The 20,469-nt window shown below is 32.6% G+C and overlaps 3 protein-coding genes and 1 pseudogene across 6 annotated transcripts; 1 reads left to right on the top strand and 3 right to left on the bottom strand.

Annotated features, from left to right (window-relative positions):
• Positions 1 to 450: 450 nt before the first annotated feature.
• On the bottom strand, positions 451 to 3,256 carry LOC120263575 (transmembrane 9 superfamily member 4-like). Of its 4 annotated transcripts, none has more exons than XM_039271535.1 (8): positions 2,783 to 3,058; positions 2,632 to 2,672; positions 1,992 to 2,559; positions 1,769 to 1,906; positions 1,541 to 1,697; positions 1,377 to 1,455; positions 933 to 1,266; positions 451 to 829 (listed from the first exon to the last, which is right to left on the bottom strand). In XM_039271535.1, the coding sequence occupies exons 1-8, from the start codon at positions 2,908 to 2,910 to the stop codon at positions 613 to 615; spliced, it is 1,662 nt and encodes a 553-aa protein (XP_039127469.1). In that variant the 5' UTR covers positions 2,911 to 3,058; the 3' UTR covers positions 451 to 612. The 4 variants fall into 4 exon arrangements, 3 of the variants coding, with proteins under 3 accessions (XP_039127469.1, XP_039127470.1, XP_039127471.1); XM_039271536.1 differs by lacking the exon at positions 451 to 829 and having other exon boundaries at positions 957 to 1,071; positions 1,158 to 1,266; positions 2,783 to 3,256; XR_005537108.1 differs by lacking the exon at positions 451 to 829 and having other exon boundaries at positions 996 to 1,071; positions 1,158 to 1,266; positions 1,352 to 1,455; positions 2,783 to 3,252.
• Positions 3,257 to 3,591: 335 nt separating this feature from the next.
• Positions 3,592 to 6,778, bottom strand: LOC120263574 (annotated as a pseudogene).
• A 2,880-nt stretch (positions 6,779 to 9,658) lies between these two features.
• Positions 9,659 to 10,777, bottom strand: LOC120262858 (transmembrane 9 superfamily member 4-like). The gene is made up of 3 exons (XM_039270763.1): positions 10,593 to 10,777; positions 10,463 to 10,508; positions 9,659 to 10,390 (listed from the first exon to the last, which is right to left on the bottom strand). The coding sequence occupies exons 1-3, from the start codon at positions 10,763 to 10,765 to the stop codon at positions 10,235 to 10,237; spliced, it is 375 nt and encodes a 124-aa protein (XP_039126697.1). The 5' UTR covers positions 10,766 to 10,777; the 3' UTR covers positions 9,659 to 10,234.
• A 2,062-nt stretch (positions 10,778 to 12,839) lies between these two features.
• Positions 12,840 to 18,978, top strand: LOC120263708 (probable protein kinase At2g41970). Its single transcript, XM_039271677.1, has 8 exons — positions 12,840 to 12,924; positions 13,058 to 13,311; positions 13,395 to 13,521; positions 13,595 to 13,868; positions 13,945 to 14,077; positions 14,180 to 14,266; positions 14,355 to 14,460; positions 18,776 to 18,978. The coding sequence occupies exons 1-8, from the start codon at positions 12,840 to 12,842 to the stop codon at positions 18,820 to 18,822; spliced, it is 1,113 nt and encodes a 370-aa protein (XP_039127611.1). The 3' UTR covers positions 18,823 to 18,978.
• The last annotated feature ends 1,491 nt before the right edge of the window (positions 18,979 to 20,469 follow it).

Here is a 20,469-nt window from a genome sequence, read left to right as displayed (position 1 = left end):
TTTATCTCTATTATACAGATGTTTAATTATTATTTGTACGCTTATTTCCTAGTTTTTCATTTTCATATACAATATTTATTTTCTTCATCATTATTTTTTATCAATATTTATTTTTTTCTTAATTTATGTTAAGTGATTTACTATTTTTTTTTAAAATAAAAGTAGTTTATTTAAAGCAAACATATATTTACATAAATGTATATTTTTATTTTTATTTTATTAGATTTGCTTAAGATGTGTAATAGAACAAGGAGTAGGTGTTTTTACTTTTTACCCAAGAGCTACCCAAAAAAAAAAAAGGCTCAAAGACAATATGGCAATATTTAATTGGAGATTAAATGAAGATGAGTTGAAAATCATTAGCCTAATACAGAATTAGAGGCTGATGATATAAACATTTAATTAATCAACTTCATCAATGTTAATCATTTGTTTAATGAGGGCAATGTTCATATTCTTATCTATAATCATCATTATAATTTCAGTATTCATCAATAATGCATGAATTACATTAGAGGTTGAACTATACCTCCATATTCATTTTGTTCTAAACAAACAGAAAGGTTTGTGTTTTAATCTCTGAACTAGGCAAAATGTGAACATTTTCGGTCTCTACTCACATTTGATCGATCCGTAAATGTGGCGAACAAACAACATCGAGGTAAAAAAACCGATAGTACCAAGCGCGAGGAAGACGCCGTAGCATAAACAAGCCATATAGCCGAAAAAGAAAGATTTCTGCATAAAACTAGACATATCTGATTGTGCATAATAGTAGAAGCAATAGCCGAAGATAAACAATCCGGTCGATCCACCGTAAAAGAAAGAACTGCATGATCATTAGATCATATGTTAGAAATCTTCAATGCAAATTAAACAACATCGATGTGTATATATATTTATATATACTGATAAAAGAGAATACTGATTACCTCCACCACCACTTATAATGTTCCAAAGATAGCTGAAAATAAGTAAGAGTGATGGTAACAAGACCGGTGACGAGTAGTAGAAGAGCAAAAACTATAGAAAGGGCGCTGAATATAGTGTAAACTCTATACCCCCAAAGACCTGAAAGAATATAATGCAGTTGAATGGAGATCATGCTAAAAGGAAGAACGCCGGCAATGAACATCTTTAGAACAATTCCTTTGTACCAAGGCAATGGAGGAATTTCTCGAGGACATTTGGTGGTTTTACATGGAGCGTCGAATCCTGTATTTCGGTTTTTACCGGCTATTCCACCGAGTACAAGCAAAGGAGAGCCTAGTAGAATCCATATACAAAGCAGAACATAAGGAATAGAGGACCGGAAAACAGAACATAAGGAATAGAGGACCGGAAAACAGACATTGCTGCATTTGCACTATGCATACTTGCAATGGTGTTGAGAAAGCAGAACATAAGGAATAGAGGACCGGAAAACAGACATTCAGTCAGGATCAGATTCTTTACCTGTGAATAATATCGAACAAGTTAAGTTTAAGCAAAATGTGTTTGAAAAAAACAAAAAGGAATGAGAAATTAATCAAGAACATACCCAGTTCGCTCCTTCGAGCTGACAGTAAAAAGAAGTCGAAGTGTAGCCAGCCAAGAAAGATGCAATTGTGTATATGACTATAAGTGCAGTCGCAAAATTCCCTTGATTGAACGGTGGGAATACACCAAGAAATCCGATAATAAGCAACAAAACAAATCTAGAGATTGGAACAAAACATAAATAAACTCTCGCATAAATGTTTATTCAAATTTACACAAAAATACCTACACAAACAATAGCCGAGTCCCCGATCCAAGTGAAGCAGCAAGCAGTGATTTATGTCTCGGGTATCTGAAAACATCTCCGTGAATGTTCTTCCATCCAGTCTCCTCTTGATCGGTAATCAAGTCGTCATTGATAGCATACCTTTCGTAAAAAGAACAAGGTCTCAATGCAACAGCTTGTAACATTTAAAAGGAACATAAGCGGAATTCATCGAATATTTTCTCACTTTGCTAAGTCATTGTGCAGCAACCATATCAGCATTGAGGCAAGTAATCCAGCAACAACAATAACCAAGTAGCTTGAGCTCTTAGTTAAGAACCAGTTTGACTGAGTGTCCAGAGAAATATATACATCCATTCTTCTCTCAAATGGAATGCTCGTCTCCTTCCACTTGACAGAGTACAAGAACTCCACCTCCATCTCTTTGTCCTCAGATATGTCTACAAATCCACTTGAAGCCAAGTTGACAGAGCAAATACGATGATCGGTGTCATAAGAAATCACAAAATTCAAGTTATTGAAAAGTATGAACTTGGAACTAGAAGAACCGATTTGATCTTTATATCCAATGAATCCCCAAAAAGGAAGGTCATCTAAGTACATTTCAAATAAGTATGCTTTTTCTATTGCATTTCTAAACTTAGCAAGATCATCTCTTTTCATTCTCTTCTTGCACAACGTTTCAGATATGTTACTAGCAAGATCAACACCGAAGTTTAGCTTAAATGGACCGACAACAAGACGACCACCATCAAGCACTTGACTAAGTGTTTCCTTCTCTTTACTTGCAATCCCTGCATTGAATTCCAAATACTAGAATGAAGAATGAACAAGTAAAGAGAGACTCAAAAAGCTAAAAGACAAACCTGAAGAACAGAATGGAAGATCAAAGTATCTGTAGCTTTCTCTGTGAGAATTAAGATCAAGAAAAGAGTTAGAAATGCAGAAAGGTGCTGCTTTTTTTTCTGAAAAATAACTGGCTTTGCAGAGTATATATATATATATATATATATATACATAGGGTCGGAGAAGGGGCTAATCTTGTTGACATAGACAAGGACTGGATCGCCATCTTTGTAGTGACGGCCGGTGGAGACGGTGGTGATCACAAGGATGAGGATCAGAGTCAATGAAGCAGCCACCATGATCACCAACTTCTTTCTTGTTTGTATTTTCTCATCTATGATCCAGTGCAGTTATCAAAGCTAATGAAGTTGACTAGCTATGGACTTTGACTTCTATACACTTTGAGTAATTCTAAATTTTCAGAAGTTTGGAATTTAAAGGAAAAAAAAAAGAATCATATTATTCATAGATGAATCAGAGAAGAAAGAAGCAGACTAAGTGCACTGTATCAAAGAACTTCAAAATAAAACACAATTTTGATGGATTTATTATGCTTAATCCCACTGTTAATCTTTTTGTTGTGATGTACTGTAGTCTTTTCACTTTAGAAAATATTATTTACGATGCACGTTTTAAATCATAATTTATTTAAATCACAATTTATTTAATAAAAAACCGGATACAAAAAGAGAACCAGAACATGATATAAATTGAAAAACAAATTAGCTAAAAATGAAGAGGTACAACCCTAACAAAATAAAGAAGAGACACAAGTAAAACATGTCCAATAAGATTGGACTACACATCATGAGGAGCAATAGATTATTCATTTTGGCCAAGGAAAAAAAAGACAATAGTAACAGGAATGTTGGAAATAAAGTACAATATTGGTTGTGTGATAGAAGTGTAATGGGTTTATATATAGGTATAGGGGCTAAGCCACTAAATCTTGAGACTTTTTGGTGTAAGACTTCTAAGCCTATATAGGACCCACTAGTACCAAAAATATAAAATCTAACAAGAAATTCATGCACTTTCTTCTTCTCCACTTCTCCACTTCTCCACTTCCACCTTCATCACGTAAGCCACCATACATACATCCAATATGTTGAGACATATGACCGGAATTCATGCACTTTCTTCTTCTCCACTTCCACCTTCATCACGTAAGCCATCACACACACATCCACTATGTCTCAACCATGCATTAACCCTCAAAATCTCATATAAAAGTCAAATGTCTCATTGCTCACCTCTTGTGGCATGGTGACCCCAGCCTTTCTTCTTCTTCATTGACTTCAACAACTGTATATTTTCTCTTCCTCCCATGTTTCTTCTCAATTGAGCCCATGGACGGAAATAAGTGTAGGGTTTTTTGCAAAAGCCCAAAACCTTTTCATTAAAGGAGGTCCATTTGTGAACAAAGTCATAAATTAACATGTTTTAAGCTTTTGGGTTAAGGAGTTAGCCACAGAACATCAACAAAAACAAAGAGGCAAAGAGAAAGAGAGATTGTTTTTCTGCAGTTTTTCAACATTCCCTAACTTGATGAAAGCTAATGATCATAAAGTCATTTGTAGTCAAATTATGTTAAAATCTTGATAGCAAATTTATGACATATACTTCTTTAATTTGCGCGGTGTGATGTACAAGCAGAAATACAAAACTTTGTTTCTTGGTATCTAAACAGAAGCTAAGTATTTAATAATTATCTCAATATTAATTATATCAAATCAAAATACACAGATATGTACTCATCTACAGTCATGTGAGCACAACCGGTGGACATTATACCAGAAACAATAAGCCATGGTACAAAAAACAACATCAAACTTACAGTGATTTATAAACCGAGAACTTCTCTTCATGCTCATCATTTTACAGTGAAGAACAATGACTACCCACATTTCACCGATCCATATATGTGACGAACAAAGAGACTTGAGGCGAAAAAACCGACAGTTCCAAGTGCAAGGAAAATACCATAACATATACAGGCCATATACCCGAAGAAGAAAGATTTCTGTATAAAACCAGACATGCCTGATTGAGCATAGTAGTCAAAGCAATAGCCATAGACAAATAATCCTGCTGATCCACCATAAAAGAAAGACCTGCGTTGCAACAACCATAAATTGTCAATACAAAAAAATACGAAAAATTGAACAACAATGTATATGTCTATAAATGAAAAGATGTGAAAACTAGGCAATGTGAATTGATTACCTCCACCACCATCGATGATCTTCGGATGCTAGCTGAAGATAAGTAAGCGCCACAGCAACAAATGCGGTGACAAGTAGGAGAAGAAGAAATGCTATAAAAAGGATGCCATACATTCTGTAAAATCTGTAACCCCATAGACTTGCAAATATATATCGAAGCTGAATGAGGATCATGCTAAAAGGAAGAAATACCGGCAATGAACATCATTGGAATAATTCCTTTGTACCAAGGTAATGGAGGAATTTCTCGAGGACAGTTGGTGGTTTTACATGGAGTTTCGAATCCTATATTTCGGTTTTTACCAGCTATTCCACCGAATACAAGCAAAGGAGAGTCTAGCAGAATCCACATGAGGAGAACAAAGATTGTACCAAGTGACTTTGCTGCATTTGTGTTATGCATACTTGCAATGGCATTAAGAAAACAGAACATTAGGAATAGAGGACCGGAAAACAGAAATTCGGTCATGATCAGATTCTTTACCTGTTAATAATATCGAACAATTTAAAGTCAAGCATAATGTGTTCCAGAAAAGAAAAATAAGAATGAAAAATCAAGAACATACCCAGTTTGCCCCTTCAAGCTGACAGTAAAAAGATGTCGAAGTGTAGCCAGCCAGGAAAGATGCAAGTGCATATATGACTACAAGTGCAGTCACAAACTTTCCTTGATTATACGGTGGGAAGACATTAAAAAAACCGATAGCAAGCATTGAACTAAATCTGAAAATTGGAGCACAACATACAAAACTTGTTTCAGAGAATTACCATTGATAATTAGACTTATAAACAAGGGTGCTTACACAACCAGTAGCCGAATTCCCGATCCAATTGAAGCAGCAAGTAGTGATTTGTGTTTCGGATACCTAAAAACATCTCCGTGTATGTTCTTCCAACCAATCTCCTCTTGATCAATAATCAAGTCATCATTGATAGCATACCTTTTCCACAAACAATTTCATCAAGAACTAAATGAAAATTCAATCCAAACAATGCTAATTAACAACAACAAAAAAACTCACTTTGCCAAGTCATTCTTTAGCACGCGCATTAGAATTGCAGCAAGGAATCCAGTAAGAACAATAACCCAAATGCAAGACTTCATAGTTGATAAATAACGGAACTACAGAAACATTGAAGAAGGTGATCGAATGTATAAATCCATTCTTCTCTCAAAAGGAATGCTGGTCTTTGTCCACTTAACAGAATACAAGAACTCCACCTCCATCTCTTTGTCCTCAGATATGTCCACTAGTCTATCAGAAGCCATTCTAACACTGCAAATACGGTCACCATTGTAGGAAATCTCAAAGCTCAAGCTCGTGTGAAGTTCAGGCATAGGTCTGGAAGGATCATTCCAGCTCTTGCGTCCAACGAATCCCCAAACAGGGAGGTCATCCAAGTGCATTTCAAATAAGTAATATTTTTCAATTGCATCTCTAAACTTGGCAAGATCCTCTCTTTTCAGTCTCTTCTTGCATAATTGTTTGGATTCAAAATCAACAAGGAACTCAAAATTTATATGGAGCATGAACAAGTGTCTCCTTCTCCTCACTTGCAAGCTCTGCCATGAAATTCAAACACAACAGTGAAGAATGACAAAACAAAGAGAGAATCAAAGGTCAAAAGACAAACCTGAAGAACAGAAAGGAAGATCAAAGTATCTGTAGCTTTCCCTGTGAGATTTCAGACAAAAGAAAACAGTTAGAGATGCACAAAGGTGCTGTCTTTTTTTCCGGGAAACAAAAAAAACAAGGGTTTAGAGTGTACATGGAGTTGGCAAAGGGACCAATCTTGTTGACATAGAGCGGAACTGGGTCGCCGGCGCTGTATCGGTGGCCGGAGGTGGCAGAGGAGACGGTGATGATACAAAGGATGAGGATGAGAACCAACGAGACGACCTCCATGGCCACCGAGTTCTTCTTCTTGCTTGTCTTCTCTTCCATCCATGAGCTTTTCTAAGCAGAGCTAGTGAGTTGACGGCCGACCATTGACTTTGACTTGGACGAGTACGAGAAGTTGACTTACAAGCCATGAAATATTATAATTAATAATATATTTGATCCCTTCTCACTAGTCCTTGAGACCTTGTCATTGATTGAGTCACCATGCCTATTGAAATTTAAATATTATTTTTATTAATTTATTTGACATACATGACGTATCCTTTACGTATGTCTTAGATTTAAACGGGTATTTTATTTTTATTTTTTTTAATTCAGATTTAAACTATGAATTTTGTTGAAGATTTTGTGAGGGTACACATAAAATTATAATTTTTTTTTATTTCTACTTTCAAGTATTAGAGTTTAAGTAGTTTGTTAAGTCTTAGTTTAAATTGATAAATTAATATTTTAATAGGCTAAGATGGTGAAAGTCAAAAGTGTACTACATCGTAAATGTAAATTGTCTTTATCGTGTCTTTCTTGACAACAAATCACCAAAACCTACGAACCAGTCACAGCATCACAACAAGGTTCAAATGTATTATTTATGAACTAGAGTAGACATACTTAACCATCCAAAACAAATACAATTTCCGTTCCAATATATATATATATAGAGGACTCATCATCTAGGGACATCCCTAGATTTCAAATCTAGGGATGTCCATAGTAGCTATTGGATGGTAATCTGATGGCTCTTATCATTATGAACAGTAGAAACCGCGTTCTACAGTGTTGTACAGTGAACATGAACGGTAAAAATGTGTACAGTGTTATGTAAACAATCAACCATCAGATGATAATCCAATGGCTTAGATTTAAAACATCCCTAGATTTGAAATCTAGAGACTTACCTAGATGATGTTTTTCCATATATATATATATATATATATGAGCTAAAGTTTCTACGACGTTTGTTGATGTCAGCAATGGGTAACAATCCGATATGAGTGTATTTTTAGTTTTTAAATTTTATACTATAGGTGTTAGTAAGAATAAGATTGAACGGTTGTAATTTGTTTAGTTACTATACAGAAATGATTAAAAGATTTAAATTAAAATATGTGTAACTCATTTTTTATTGTACATTATTATTTATAAATACAGTAATCACTCGTAAACTGTTGGATTCTAAATCAACGTTAAATCAACGTCTATAGATTTAAAATCTACTTCTTAGAGTACACAACCTCTATATATATATTAATGGAAACCTCTATATATATATATATATATATTAATGGAAACGACAACCACTATTAAAAACCACCTAAAATATACCATAAATGACTTCAAAACAACCTTAAATGAAACATATTCGGACCCAATAAACAATTACTACAGTAACAATACAGTGGTTACAGTACTTTAATATAAAGATTCGACCATACGTCTTGTTCATGCATCACTTGTAACACATAACTGACTGACCACTAGTTGTTTTATTACTCATACCTGATCGATCGATATATTAATCTATAACAAATAAATATTAATGATGCTATAAAAAACCACAGTTCCAAGCATACAAAAAATATAGCATAGCATAAAGTTTGCAAGCCATATGTCCAAAGAAGGAAAATGTTTGCAAAAAAACCATTCATGTCTGAACAATCATAGCAGTAGCAGTAGCAGTAGCAGTAGCAGAAGCAGAAGCAGAAGCAGTATCAATACATCAAAATTCCATTTGATTCACCATAAAAGAGAGACCAAAATTGCAGCAAATCAGTAAATAACCAATGTCAATCTGCAGAAAATATATACACACACACACACACATGGAAGATTGATAGCACTATTAGGATTACCTCCACCACCATTGATGATCTTCAGAAGCAAAATCTAAAAGTGATGACGAGGAGAATTATGAAAATGATCAAGAGAACGCCATACATTTTGTAAAATTTGTGACCCCATACAATTGCTAAAATGTAGTAACATAGAACATAGATTGTACTGAAGGGAAGACTACAAGGCCATTTCCGGAATACCGCCCTTGTACAAATGTAGTGAAGGAATTTCTCTGGGGCATTTGGTGGTTTGACACAGAGCTTCCAATTCTACTCTTCGGTTTCTACCGATGATTCCAAACCAAATTAGCAAAGGAGAGCCTAGCAGAATTCATGTGAGAATGAGCATTTGAGTTATAAATTCTAGCAACAGTATTGAGAATGCAGGACATTACGAATAGAGGCCCGAAAAAGCAGAAATCCAATCATAATAATATTGTTTACCTGCCAACAATGATAGACCAAGTTAGAGTTAAGGTATGATATGGTAAAGAAGAGAAATTGAGTACATACCTAGTTTGCCCCCTTCAAGCTGATGGTAAAAAGAAGTGGAAGTGTAGCCAGCCAACGCCAATGAAAGTGCATATAATAAGTGCAGTTACAAAAGATCCTTGATTAAAGGGTGGGAATGTACCAAGAAATCCAATAATCAAAATTTAAGTAATGATGTACTTCATGCTGATTAAAAAAAAACATCAGGACAGGAAAAGATAATTGGAATTAACCTTATTTGACAAAGATACATACAAAAATGTTATTATGGGTACCTACTACCTAAAGACATCTCCATCAATGATCTTCCACCTTGTCTCTTCTTGGTCCATAATCAAGTCCTCGTGGGCATATCTGATCCGTAAACATTAATACTAAAGGAATCAAATTAGCACAATGAACTGGTGATTAATCCAACAACAAAATTGTTCATCAAAACTACAGGACAAAGTGTACAATCAGAGTAAATTGATGCAATGGGCTCATGCACTTCAGCTAATAACTAAGTATATATCTATCATCAAAGTATCATTTTTATGCTGACATAGCTTAATCATGGGGCCTTAAAACGTTGATCATTTACAAGACCAAAAAAAAAAAAAATCACTATTCCAATTCATCAAAAGTCAGTATTACAGTATAAAAATTGGAGAAAGTTTTGGTCAAACATTTTCCATGCTATGCAATCAAAACATTGAATCTAAAGCCTAGGCAACAATGTAGTATCAAACAGAGAGAAAATTTTCACTTTGCTAAATCATTCATCAACACATGGACGAGTATGGTTTGCAAGGAATCCAGTGAGGAGAAGAACCAAAACACATGAATTTATAGCTGAGAACATTGAATCTCCCTATAATAGTTAAAGTTGGAGTATTTCTACATTCTTTTGTCAAAGGGAATGTCAGTCTTCTTCCACTTCACAGAATACAAAAACTCCACTTTCATCTCCTTGTCCTCAGTAATATCCACATATTCATCTGAATTCAACTCCATTTGAAGATAACACTCAGTAACATGATCCCCTCTTTGAAAAAGATCCCAAAATACAGTTTTTCAAAGAGTAAATACTTGGGTTTACTTGGAACTGGGTAATTTCAATGGTTAATCCTCCCAAGAAATCCTCAAATTGGGAGACCATCCAAGAACATTTAGAACTAGTAATCACTCTCAAGTCTTAACTGCATCCCTAAACTTGGTCACCTCCTCTCCCTTCAACCTCATGTGATTCAAGATCAACAAGGAACTCAATCTTATATGGAGCAACAACAAGATCACCACCTTCAAGCACTTGCCCAAGAGTCTCTTTCTCCTCAATTGCAACGTCTGCCATGAAATCCAAATCCTAAAAATAAACCCATGAACAATCAAAGGGAGAAGCAAAGGCAAGAGACATACCTGAGGTGAGGACCAAAATGAAAGATTGAAGCATCTGTGCTTTTCTCTGTGAGAATGAAGACCAATAAAGAGTAAGAGACGCATAAAAGTGCCACCTTTTTCTCTAAAAATCTAGGATTGGAGAGCATACACTGGGTTGTGAAAAGGGCCAATTTTGTAGGCATAGAAGGGGATAACGTCGCCGGCGTTATACCATGGTCGGAGGGGGCGGTGGTGATGAGGAGGAAGAGGACGGTGAGAGCCAAAGAAGCCGCCGCCATGGCAGCCGGCTTCTTCTTCTTCTTCTTCTTCTCTAAACTCCATTGTTATGCTAAAGCAACCCCACTACTTGACTTTGACTTTTAATTTTTTAGTAAAACTAGATATTTAAATATAATTATTAAATTAATTGATAATTTTAATTTTCCCAATTTCATCTAAGCTTTAATAGTTGATATTGAAATTGTTTCAAAAACAGTTGCAGGAATAAAGAACAATAATTTGCTGATTTAACTCTTTTTCTTTTTTTCTTTTTTTTTAAAAAAAATAAATAAATATCGGGTGGACACGTGTCATTCCCAGATTCAACATCTAGTGTTTTTTTTGTGTTCAAGGTATAGCAGCGGATCCTTGTTATACAGTTACTTTTGGCTAGCTCAAGCCTCAGGATATTCTGTATATATACCTTCTGATCAATAATCCAACGGTTAAAATTGTTTTCCAAATTTTATATTACAATTTATTAAAAAAAGAAAAAGAAATTAAATACCATTGAAAGCACGAGCCTTATTTACACGTTACAAACTCATATTTACAAAAAAAAAAAAAAATCAAATCAAATAATAAAAATAATAAAAATTAAAACTTAAGTGAAAGCACGATATTGTTAAATTTATGGATACGGCCAATATCTGTGCATGTTTCTGACTTAAAAACTTATCGCTAGTATTAAAAAAAAAAATTACAACAAACTCGGCATAGTTTTCCAAAGCTCGAGTTCCATTTCCGATCTCTCCGCCGGCGCCGTAAACGTTTGGCAGCTCACCAGCCGGCTCAACTCTAGCACCGCCGCCGCCGCCGCCGCAAAGAGCGCAGAAGCCGATGAGTGAATTGAAGATCGAGCTAAAAACGGCTCTCAGAACAGCTCCACGGCGCGGTATGAGCCGAGGGTATGAAGCCGAGCCGCCAACCATAGCTCCCGCCATCTCCGAGCTTCGCTAGTGTCACCGCCGGTGAGTATAGAGTACCAAGGAGATGGGAGTAACGACACATGTATATATCGAAAGAGATCGGTCTGGTGTTCTCCGCGTCTAACTTTATTAACCAAGTCCGACTACTTGGCAGAACACGCGGTTACGCGGTTTTAAGTTGTTATTAATAAAAGCAGTTTTTCACTTCCCAACCCTGACAATTAACAAAATTACTTTCCATGACATCATTTTTTTCTTTTTCAAAATTTTACTTGTGAACCATTTATTTTATTTTACTTTTCTTTTAATGTCTTAAATTAGGTTTAAATAACTATTTTGTATTTTTCATATAAAATATTTAGGCATCATAACATTAAAATCAAATTATTATATATTTATTAAAAAAAAAGCCACAATAATTATATATATCAGGGCATGTGCACAAAACTGCGCCCCAGTTGAGAATGAGAGATTTAGGTTATTATATATAAAAATTCATTTTATTAAACAAGGATGAAAAAAAAAACTATTTTACTGTGTTAATTGAATTATTTTGCAAAAAGTTTACCATGTTGCTTGGGCCTTAAGTTTTATATACGTGGCTTCATATAAAAATTGGGAATTTTATGGCAAAAGAAAAAATGAATAATTAAATCAAATGAAGGTTAATATGAAGTTCTAGAAATTATATTAAAAACAAAAAAAAACTAAGTACTTTTGTAATAGTTTTTTAGAGAATCTTTGACAATTAGCATTTTGGTGGGACATTGTTTACACTAGCTAGTCATTTCCCAAGGACTTGTTCTAATTAAGTACAAAATTATTATACGCAAATGCTCTTTCAAGTCCAAGAACATTGCATGAAGATAATATAATTATTACATTATTAGTTTTTTTTTATTTTCCAAACACTTTTATAAAAATAATAAGTAAATAAATAAATAAACATGTATGTAACTAACATAACCGTTTTTCCCGGGAAAGTTTAACTGAATTCCTTCCCAACCTCTCATTCTAAATTAGCATGTCTCTATTGTTCTCTTTGCATTCTTTTTGCCTTCCCCTTTCTATTGTCAATTTCATCAATTTTTTTGAATCTCAAGGTGAGAAAAATTCCATTCTGAGTTTCATATTGTTCTTAATATATTTCTTGGTTTGAGTTCAGTTTGTGAATTCAATATTTAATGCACATTTGAAAGCAAATCAAGATGTTGTGTTGTGGTGGTGGTGAAGAGGAAAACTTTGGCCAACCTCTCCATCCATCAGTTCCTCCTCCAAGTCGAAATGCTCCCGGTATTCATTATTTCTATATATTTCTGAAATTCAAACCCTCTTTAAGTTTTCATAATCTTATTCTTCATCTTCAGCATTGTTTCTGCAATTTGAATGTGAATTATTTCTGAATTTTTACTGCATTTCAATGAAGGGAATGATAGAGAGCCAAGAACATCAAATGCTGTCAAAACTGGACCAGCACAAACAGTATTACCAATTGAAGTTCCGGCAATTCCGTTAGCGGAATTGAACAAGTTAACACACAATTTCAACCAGAAAGCTTTTGTCGGTGAAGGTTCGTATGGCCGGGTTTATCAAGCAACACTTAGCACCGGACAACATGCCGCGATTAAGAAACTCGACCTTAATGCCTCACAAGAATCTGATAGTGAGTTTGCAGGACAGGTATAACAACAGAGCACAACATTGTATCTTAATTTTTGGTTTTTGTTCTCATACATTTTGCTCATTTGTTGTTACTAATGCAGCTCTCATTGATTTCAAGACTCAAACATGAATACTTTGTCGAGTTATTAGGCTATTGTTTGGAGGCGAATAACCGGATTTTAATATACGAATTCGCGACCAATGGTTCACTGCATGATATATTACATGGTAAGCTTAGTGTAATTTTGATTGCATGATACCGAGTACGAAAAAAAACAAATGATTATGTGTTTGATTGCAGGGAGGAAAGGAGCACAAGACGCGAATCCTGGCCCTATTTTGAGCTGGAATCAAAGAGTGAAAATTGCTTATGGTGCTGCAAGAGGCCTTGAATATCTTCATGAAAAAGTACAACCACCGATCGTCCATCGGGATATTCGATCAAGCAATGTTCTTTTATTCGACGATTTCTTGTCGAAAATATCTGACTTTAATCTGACAAGCCAGTCACCCGACGCAGCTTCCCGTCTTCATTCTAGCCGTGTTTTAGGCACTTTCGGTTATCATGCACCAGAGTAAGCTACATTTTATAACATTAAGATTGAAAACATTGAAAATTCATTGACATTCAGAAATTAAATTCAATCTCAGGTATGCAATGACTGGACAATTGAACCAGAAAAGTGATGTGTATAGCTTTGGAGTTATACTTCTTGAATTATTAACAGGAAGAAAGCCAGTAGATCATACAATGCCTAAAGGACAACAAAGTCTTGTCACTTGGGTAATCTTTTGTTTTACTTTTAATTTGTTTTTCTTATGAGCAATCTTACTGTTAAATTACATGAAGTCATAATTGATCTGCATTTGTGATAATCTATTTTAGGCAACACCAAGATTAAGTGAAGATAAAGTTAAGCAATGTGTTGATCCAAAATTAAACAATGAATACCCACCAAAAGCAGTTGCAAAGGTATATATATATAAATATATTGGAAATTTTCTCGTATTTTTAGTTATATAGTTTGAGAAATTTCTGAACAAGTTTGAAACTGATTCAGATGGCAGCAGTAGCAGCATTATGTGTTCAATACGAAGCCGATTTCCGACCGAACATGACGATCGTCGTCAAGGCTCTGCAACCTCTGCTTAATTCTAAAGCAGGCCAAGAACAACAACAAAACAATCAGTGAATAATTTGATCACAGAGTTATTGTTCTATATATATATATGATCTTAATTATGGTATTTCTTTGTATCATTGCTAATTAAACCATGTTTCTTTATATTAATCTCTTTTTTATTTTGATTAAATTTTTTCATAAACTGTAGTTAAGGTCAAATGGTATAAAATAATAAAAGATATTATGATTCAATGTCACGTGAAGATATATAACAACATCAAACTGTTGAAAATTTCAAGATATTGATAGTTTTTTTCTGCAAATTCATCTTCATGTTTGAATTCATTCTTCACTCTATTTTTGCATCACATGTCAAATAATTAGATTGCTAAATTAATTAATTAAGTAGTTAATTAGAGACTTAGTCAACTGAAGGTAGGTCTCTAGCAAACTTCTGAATATTAATCATCTTAATTATGAGCGTGTTAATTAAACATTACTTTCAAAAACTCATAACTAAAAAATTTAGATTTATGTATATATAAAACCTTGTTTGACCTCTTTATTATTAGTATTATTTTAAACACATTTATCCAATATTTAATAACCTTCACTCTAAAATTATCATTAATTAATGAATTAGAATTATTATCTGAAGTACAACCTTCTATTACCTAAAAAAAAAAGTACAACCTTCTAGAATAAAAGAAAAATTATGCTCGGGGTACCTTTCTTCTTAAATTATATAATAAAAATTAATTAAATTATTATAACCAAATCATTATTATAAACTTAAATGAATAAATATGAAGCCACAGACAAATAAGCGATTTAATATTAAAGTATTTTTATTATTATTTTTTTAAAACTTTATTCTTCTCTTTTTGTGTGTGACTTGAAAGAAGTATTGGATTTGTTTCAATCATCACATCACCTTCCTCTAAAGTATTAGGAAACAAAAATGAAAATACTAAATCTATATATATATATATATATATATATATATATATATATATATTATATTCATTGTCTTCCAAAAAACAATAAAACCTTAGCATAATAGCTTAAAAAATTAATAAATTAAATCAAAACATGATCGAATAAGGTTTATTTTCAATAAAGTATATATAAATAATAATTTTATTAACAAATAATACAAACAAAAAAATGTCTATAACGAACAAAGACAAATACATAAAAAGAAAAGACAAAATAAATATAGAGTCCACTAGATGTGAAAACAAAAAACAAAAAGTTACATAAGACAAGACAGATAACAGAGCATGTAATGGCAGAGAAATCCGCATACGAACGCTAACAAATCGAATTAATTTTTTTTATTTTTATTAAATAAAGTGTCATAATTTACAACAACGATGAAATGCATGCAATCATTAATATTTCCATCAAGAGAATAATAACAAATACAACAAAAATAATACTACTCAAGAATTCAATGAATTCATGGGTTCAAGGGGCCATTTCCAACCTCTCCGCCGCCACCCTCCTCCGCCATCGGCGGCTCAGCCGGCACCGCCGCCGCCCGAACTCTAACACGGCGGTGGCCACAGAGAGAAATAAAAAAAGAGAAGAGAGAAGCGAAGACAGCTCTGAGAACAGCACCACGTGGCGGGATTAGACGGGGCTGGACTTGCCGGCGAGATCGCCGGAGTTGACGTGCGGCGGCTCCTTCTCTGGTCATCTCTGATCTGAACTTCACCGGCGTCTCATCCACAAGCAGAGATTCTTAGTGATTAAGTAAATATAATAGCAAAGAACGCGCTTGTGGAAAAAAAAGGAGTGGGGGGTACTTTGGGTATATTAAGTATGTGGAAGGGTATGTTGGGAAAAACCTAACATATTTACTCTATTATTTACTCCCTCCTCCCTCCGTTTTTTTTATCTGTCACAAATCTATGTTTCTTTTTATCTGACATTTTCTAACATCAAGAACTATTTATTATTATTTTTACAAAATTACCCTTAACACTCTATTTATTTATTTATTTATTTTGAATTAAATATGAGAGAGAAATGTGAAAATATAAATTAGAGGTGGTTTTGGAAAAGTGACTATTTTTTTATAAAATTTTACTAAATAACTAAGTTTCTTGGTAAGTGAGATTTGGTTAATCACGACAGATAAAAAAGAACGGAGGAAGTACTTTCCGTATTATTTACTCCCTATGTTCCTAAATACATGTCGTTTAAGGATGTTGCACATGAATTAAAGATAGCATTAAATTATCTAAATTTTAACATAAAAAACAACCAAATTATTAAACTATCCCTCCCTTGAAACCATGTATTTTTTTTTACTATAAATATTACTCACTTCATTTATACAACTTAGAAAATTAAATATAGGTAAAATTGGAAAAGAATAAATATTGCTTTGATATTGTAAAACGACAACTATTTTGAAATAATTTTTTTTTCTTAAAATGACATGTATTTAGGAACGGATGGAGTAAAAACATGTATTTAATAATTAATTTAATATATATATATATGGAGTGATAATAATAAGCACGCGTTATTATTTTAAAAATTAAATTTTTAGTTATAAATAATTAATTTTTATTTATATTAATTAAGTCAAATTTTGATGGCCACACTAAAGAGAGAACATGTTTCTTTTATAAAAATCTAAATTATTTTAAATAAATATATTTAATAATTATTTTTAAAAAAATGGTAACATTAATGAACATTTATCATTCCTAATATTTAAAAATGAAGATTTTAATCATAAATATTTAAATTTTAGTTATATTAATTAATTTAAATTATGGTGTTGGAATGAAATTTTTTCTTGCAACTCTAGTGTGTGTGTGTATATATATAAATATATAAAATAAAAATATTTATGTATATAATGACCGATGAGGACACCTTTACCTCCACTTGGACCATTTTTATGAGTTTGATTTAAATTTTTATTTTTATTTAAAAATAAAAAGTATTTAAATAATCATTCATAATGTTTTACAATAATAAAATAAATTCAATGTTAAACTAATAGGCATGATTTTTTATATTTTATATATATATTAAATATTTCGATATGCTTTTTATTTAATAAGAATGAATGTTAACAATTAGCAGTGTTCAAATATAAATAAAATTATTTTTATCACACTTATGATTTGATTTGATTGAAAGATTTCCTAAAGTATTTATATTCGTTTAATATATATATATATATATATATATATATATATATATTGGGAAGTAGTTTGGCAAATAGCGTTTTGAATGTAGGCCCCTTAAAGAATTAAATTTTCATTACTAATAACAGCTATACTAAAATAAATGTCAACGCATCAAATTAAAAGCGAAAAATATTGGGAATTAGGGGAAACTTTGTGAATTATTTTTTTAAAAAAAAATATATAGAAATCTAGAATTTAGGAAAAAAAACAAAAATAAAAAAATAGTTTTAAATACTTTTGAGTATTAACAAAACTAAAGATAACATTACACTGCATTTTCTAAATCAAGTTAACATATAATTTTTACCATATTATTTTGTGTTGGGAGTGATTTTAAAATGATTTTTAATTTTATTGTATATATTTTAAAAAGTCGAAACTATTAAACACATGTCAAATAATAATAACAATAATAATAATAATAATAATTATTATTATTATTATTATTATTATTATTATTATTATTATTATGTTTGCTCTGATTAATCCTCTTTGAAATAAATTATAAAATAGAGATAAATAATTCCATAATTTTTTATCAACCATCAAATAACAATAATTTGAGAATGTTCATATTTAATTTTATATTCATCCACAATTACAGTTTATATTTGTCACTCAAACGGAATTTTCATTTCTTTTCTATAATTTTATCAAAAAATAGAAATAAAAGATAAAAATAAATATCAACAAAAATCAACACCACTTGAAGCTACAAAAAAATGAAAACAAAATTTTAAAAAATATAGAATAAATTTCTCATCAAAACTTCTCTTTAAATCCAACTGAAATTAAAGAAAATGGAAAGTTTTATGCCACACGTCACTTAGAGCAACATGAATGCATGGTATGATCATTGCCCACCAAACAACAATAAATAAATAAATAAATAAATAAATAAATAAATAATAATCATCACATCTCTTGCTCACTAGTTCCAAACTTCATCAGAATTAAACAAAAAAATGAAATCAAAACACAAATAAAAAAATTTATTTATAACCCCATCTTTGATATATAATATAACACTTAACAAAGAAAATAAAACAATAATTTTAATTAAAAAAATCATAATAATACAACAACATCATGCATAGTCCTAAAAGTTTCAAGGGTCATTCCCAACTTCTCCGCCACCGATCTCAGCCTCCGCCGCCGCCGCAGCCTCCGCCGTCGGTGGCGGGCGCTGAACTCTAACTCCGGCAAGGCCGCAGAGGTGGAGGAAGAAAGAGAAGAGAGAGGAGAAGACGGCTCTGAGAACGGCCCCACGTCGAGGGATGAGCCGAGGTTGGACTCGCCGGTGATGTCGCCGGAGTCCGGCCACTCTAGCTCCTTCTCCGGCCATCTCTTAGCTTCACTTAGTTTGAGAATTCAGCTGCTCTTGAAGGGGCATTTATAGAAAAAAAAAATTGGGTTAAATAATAAATATTAAATAATTAAATGAAATGTTTATTTAAAAAATGAGAATTATTACAATATTCCTCAGAAATTTGGAAGGCCTTAATGACGTAATAAGAGAATTAATTAATTAATTAATTAATGGAAAAATTGCTACCTTTGGTGGGATTTTTTTTAATATTGTATAAATTTACTTTTTTTAAGTATTTAAATATATATATATACAATATTTAAAGAAAAAAACCTCCTTTGGTGCTACCTCTGATTTCCAAACCTTATCTTGAAACGCGTTTTTAACATAAAATTAATTAAAAATTATAGCTTTGTGAAGTTTGATGTGTGCTCTTTTTGTTTGATGAATTGAGACAAGACTCGAATTAATTTTATTAATTTATACTAGTTATTAATAATCAACCAAAAGTAATCACTCAAATTAATAATAAACTAGCTAGTGAGTAATGAAGGGAAATGTTGATTAAAAAAATGAATGAATTTGATTATAAATTTATTATTACAATACTATCACTATTGACTAATTAATTATGAATTAGTACAACTAACAAAGTGCTTAATCAACCTCATGCAAGGTTGAGAATCTAAAACTCTATGAGCAAACACTAAAGTAAAACAAATAAAACAAGACATAAAGCGTCACACTCCAAATAATAATAATAATAATAAAATATGAGAACTTTTTTATGACTGGATTGATTATGCATATTATATGTATGAAATTTAGGAAAAAAATAATTTAGTAAATATTATAACTAATTTAGTAATAATAGCCCATTGGTGTTAAAGTGTTAGCCCAATTGCATAAAAGTTATTGGACACACCGACTAAATGATCATATTCCTGATTTGCTAAAGCAAAAAAGAAGGAATAATAAATAATAGTCAATTGTGTGGGATTAATTTCTTAAAAAGTCACCCAACTTTGTCTTATTTTCAATTTAGTCATTCAACTTCAAAACGTACCAAAGTGATGACTCAAATTACAAAAACTTTTGCCGGACAGTCACTCGAGACTTTCCGGTGCCCAGTAGTCTACGTGGCCACCTTAAAAGCTGAGTCAACGGCTAATATCCACACCATTAGGCTTGCATGCCTTGTCCATGTCGGATTAAGTTCTTTCGAGTTGGCAAAACAACTTGACACCCTCGACCTGCTCTTGGTCTCCTTCTTCTCCGATTCTTCTTCTATTGCCCCAATGAAGATGAGCGGTGATGAAAGTTCTATTCTCCACATATCTTTCTTCCATTTCTTAATCGCTCGACCTCATCCTCACCCCTAGCAACCTCCGATGACATGGTATGAGTATTCTCTCAGGATGATGTTTTCTATAGAAGCCTAGTTCGCCGGACTGGCATCACCTATGACTCCCTCCAGTATCTAGTCACGGCAGAGGAAAGAGGGCTCGCTCCTGCTCATCGTCGCTGT

Source organism: Dioscorea cayenensis, chromosome 6 (genome assembly GCF_009730915.1).
Source record: "Dioscorea cayenensis subsp. rotundata cultivar TDr96_F1 chromosome 6, TDr96_F1_v2_PseudoChromosome.rev07_lg8_w22 25.fasta, whole genome shotgun sequence".
In the NCBI taxonomy this organism is placed as follows: Eukaryota; Viridiplantae; Streptophyta; class Magnoliopsida; order Dioscoreales; family Dioscoreaceae; genus Dioscorea; species Dioscorea cayenensis.
This window is presented reverse-complemented; position numbering and strand designations above follow the sequence as displayed.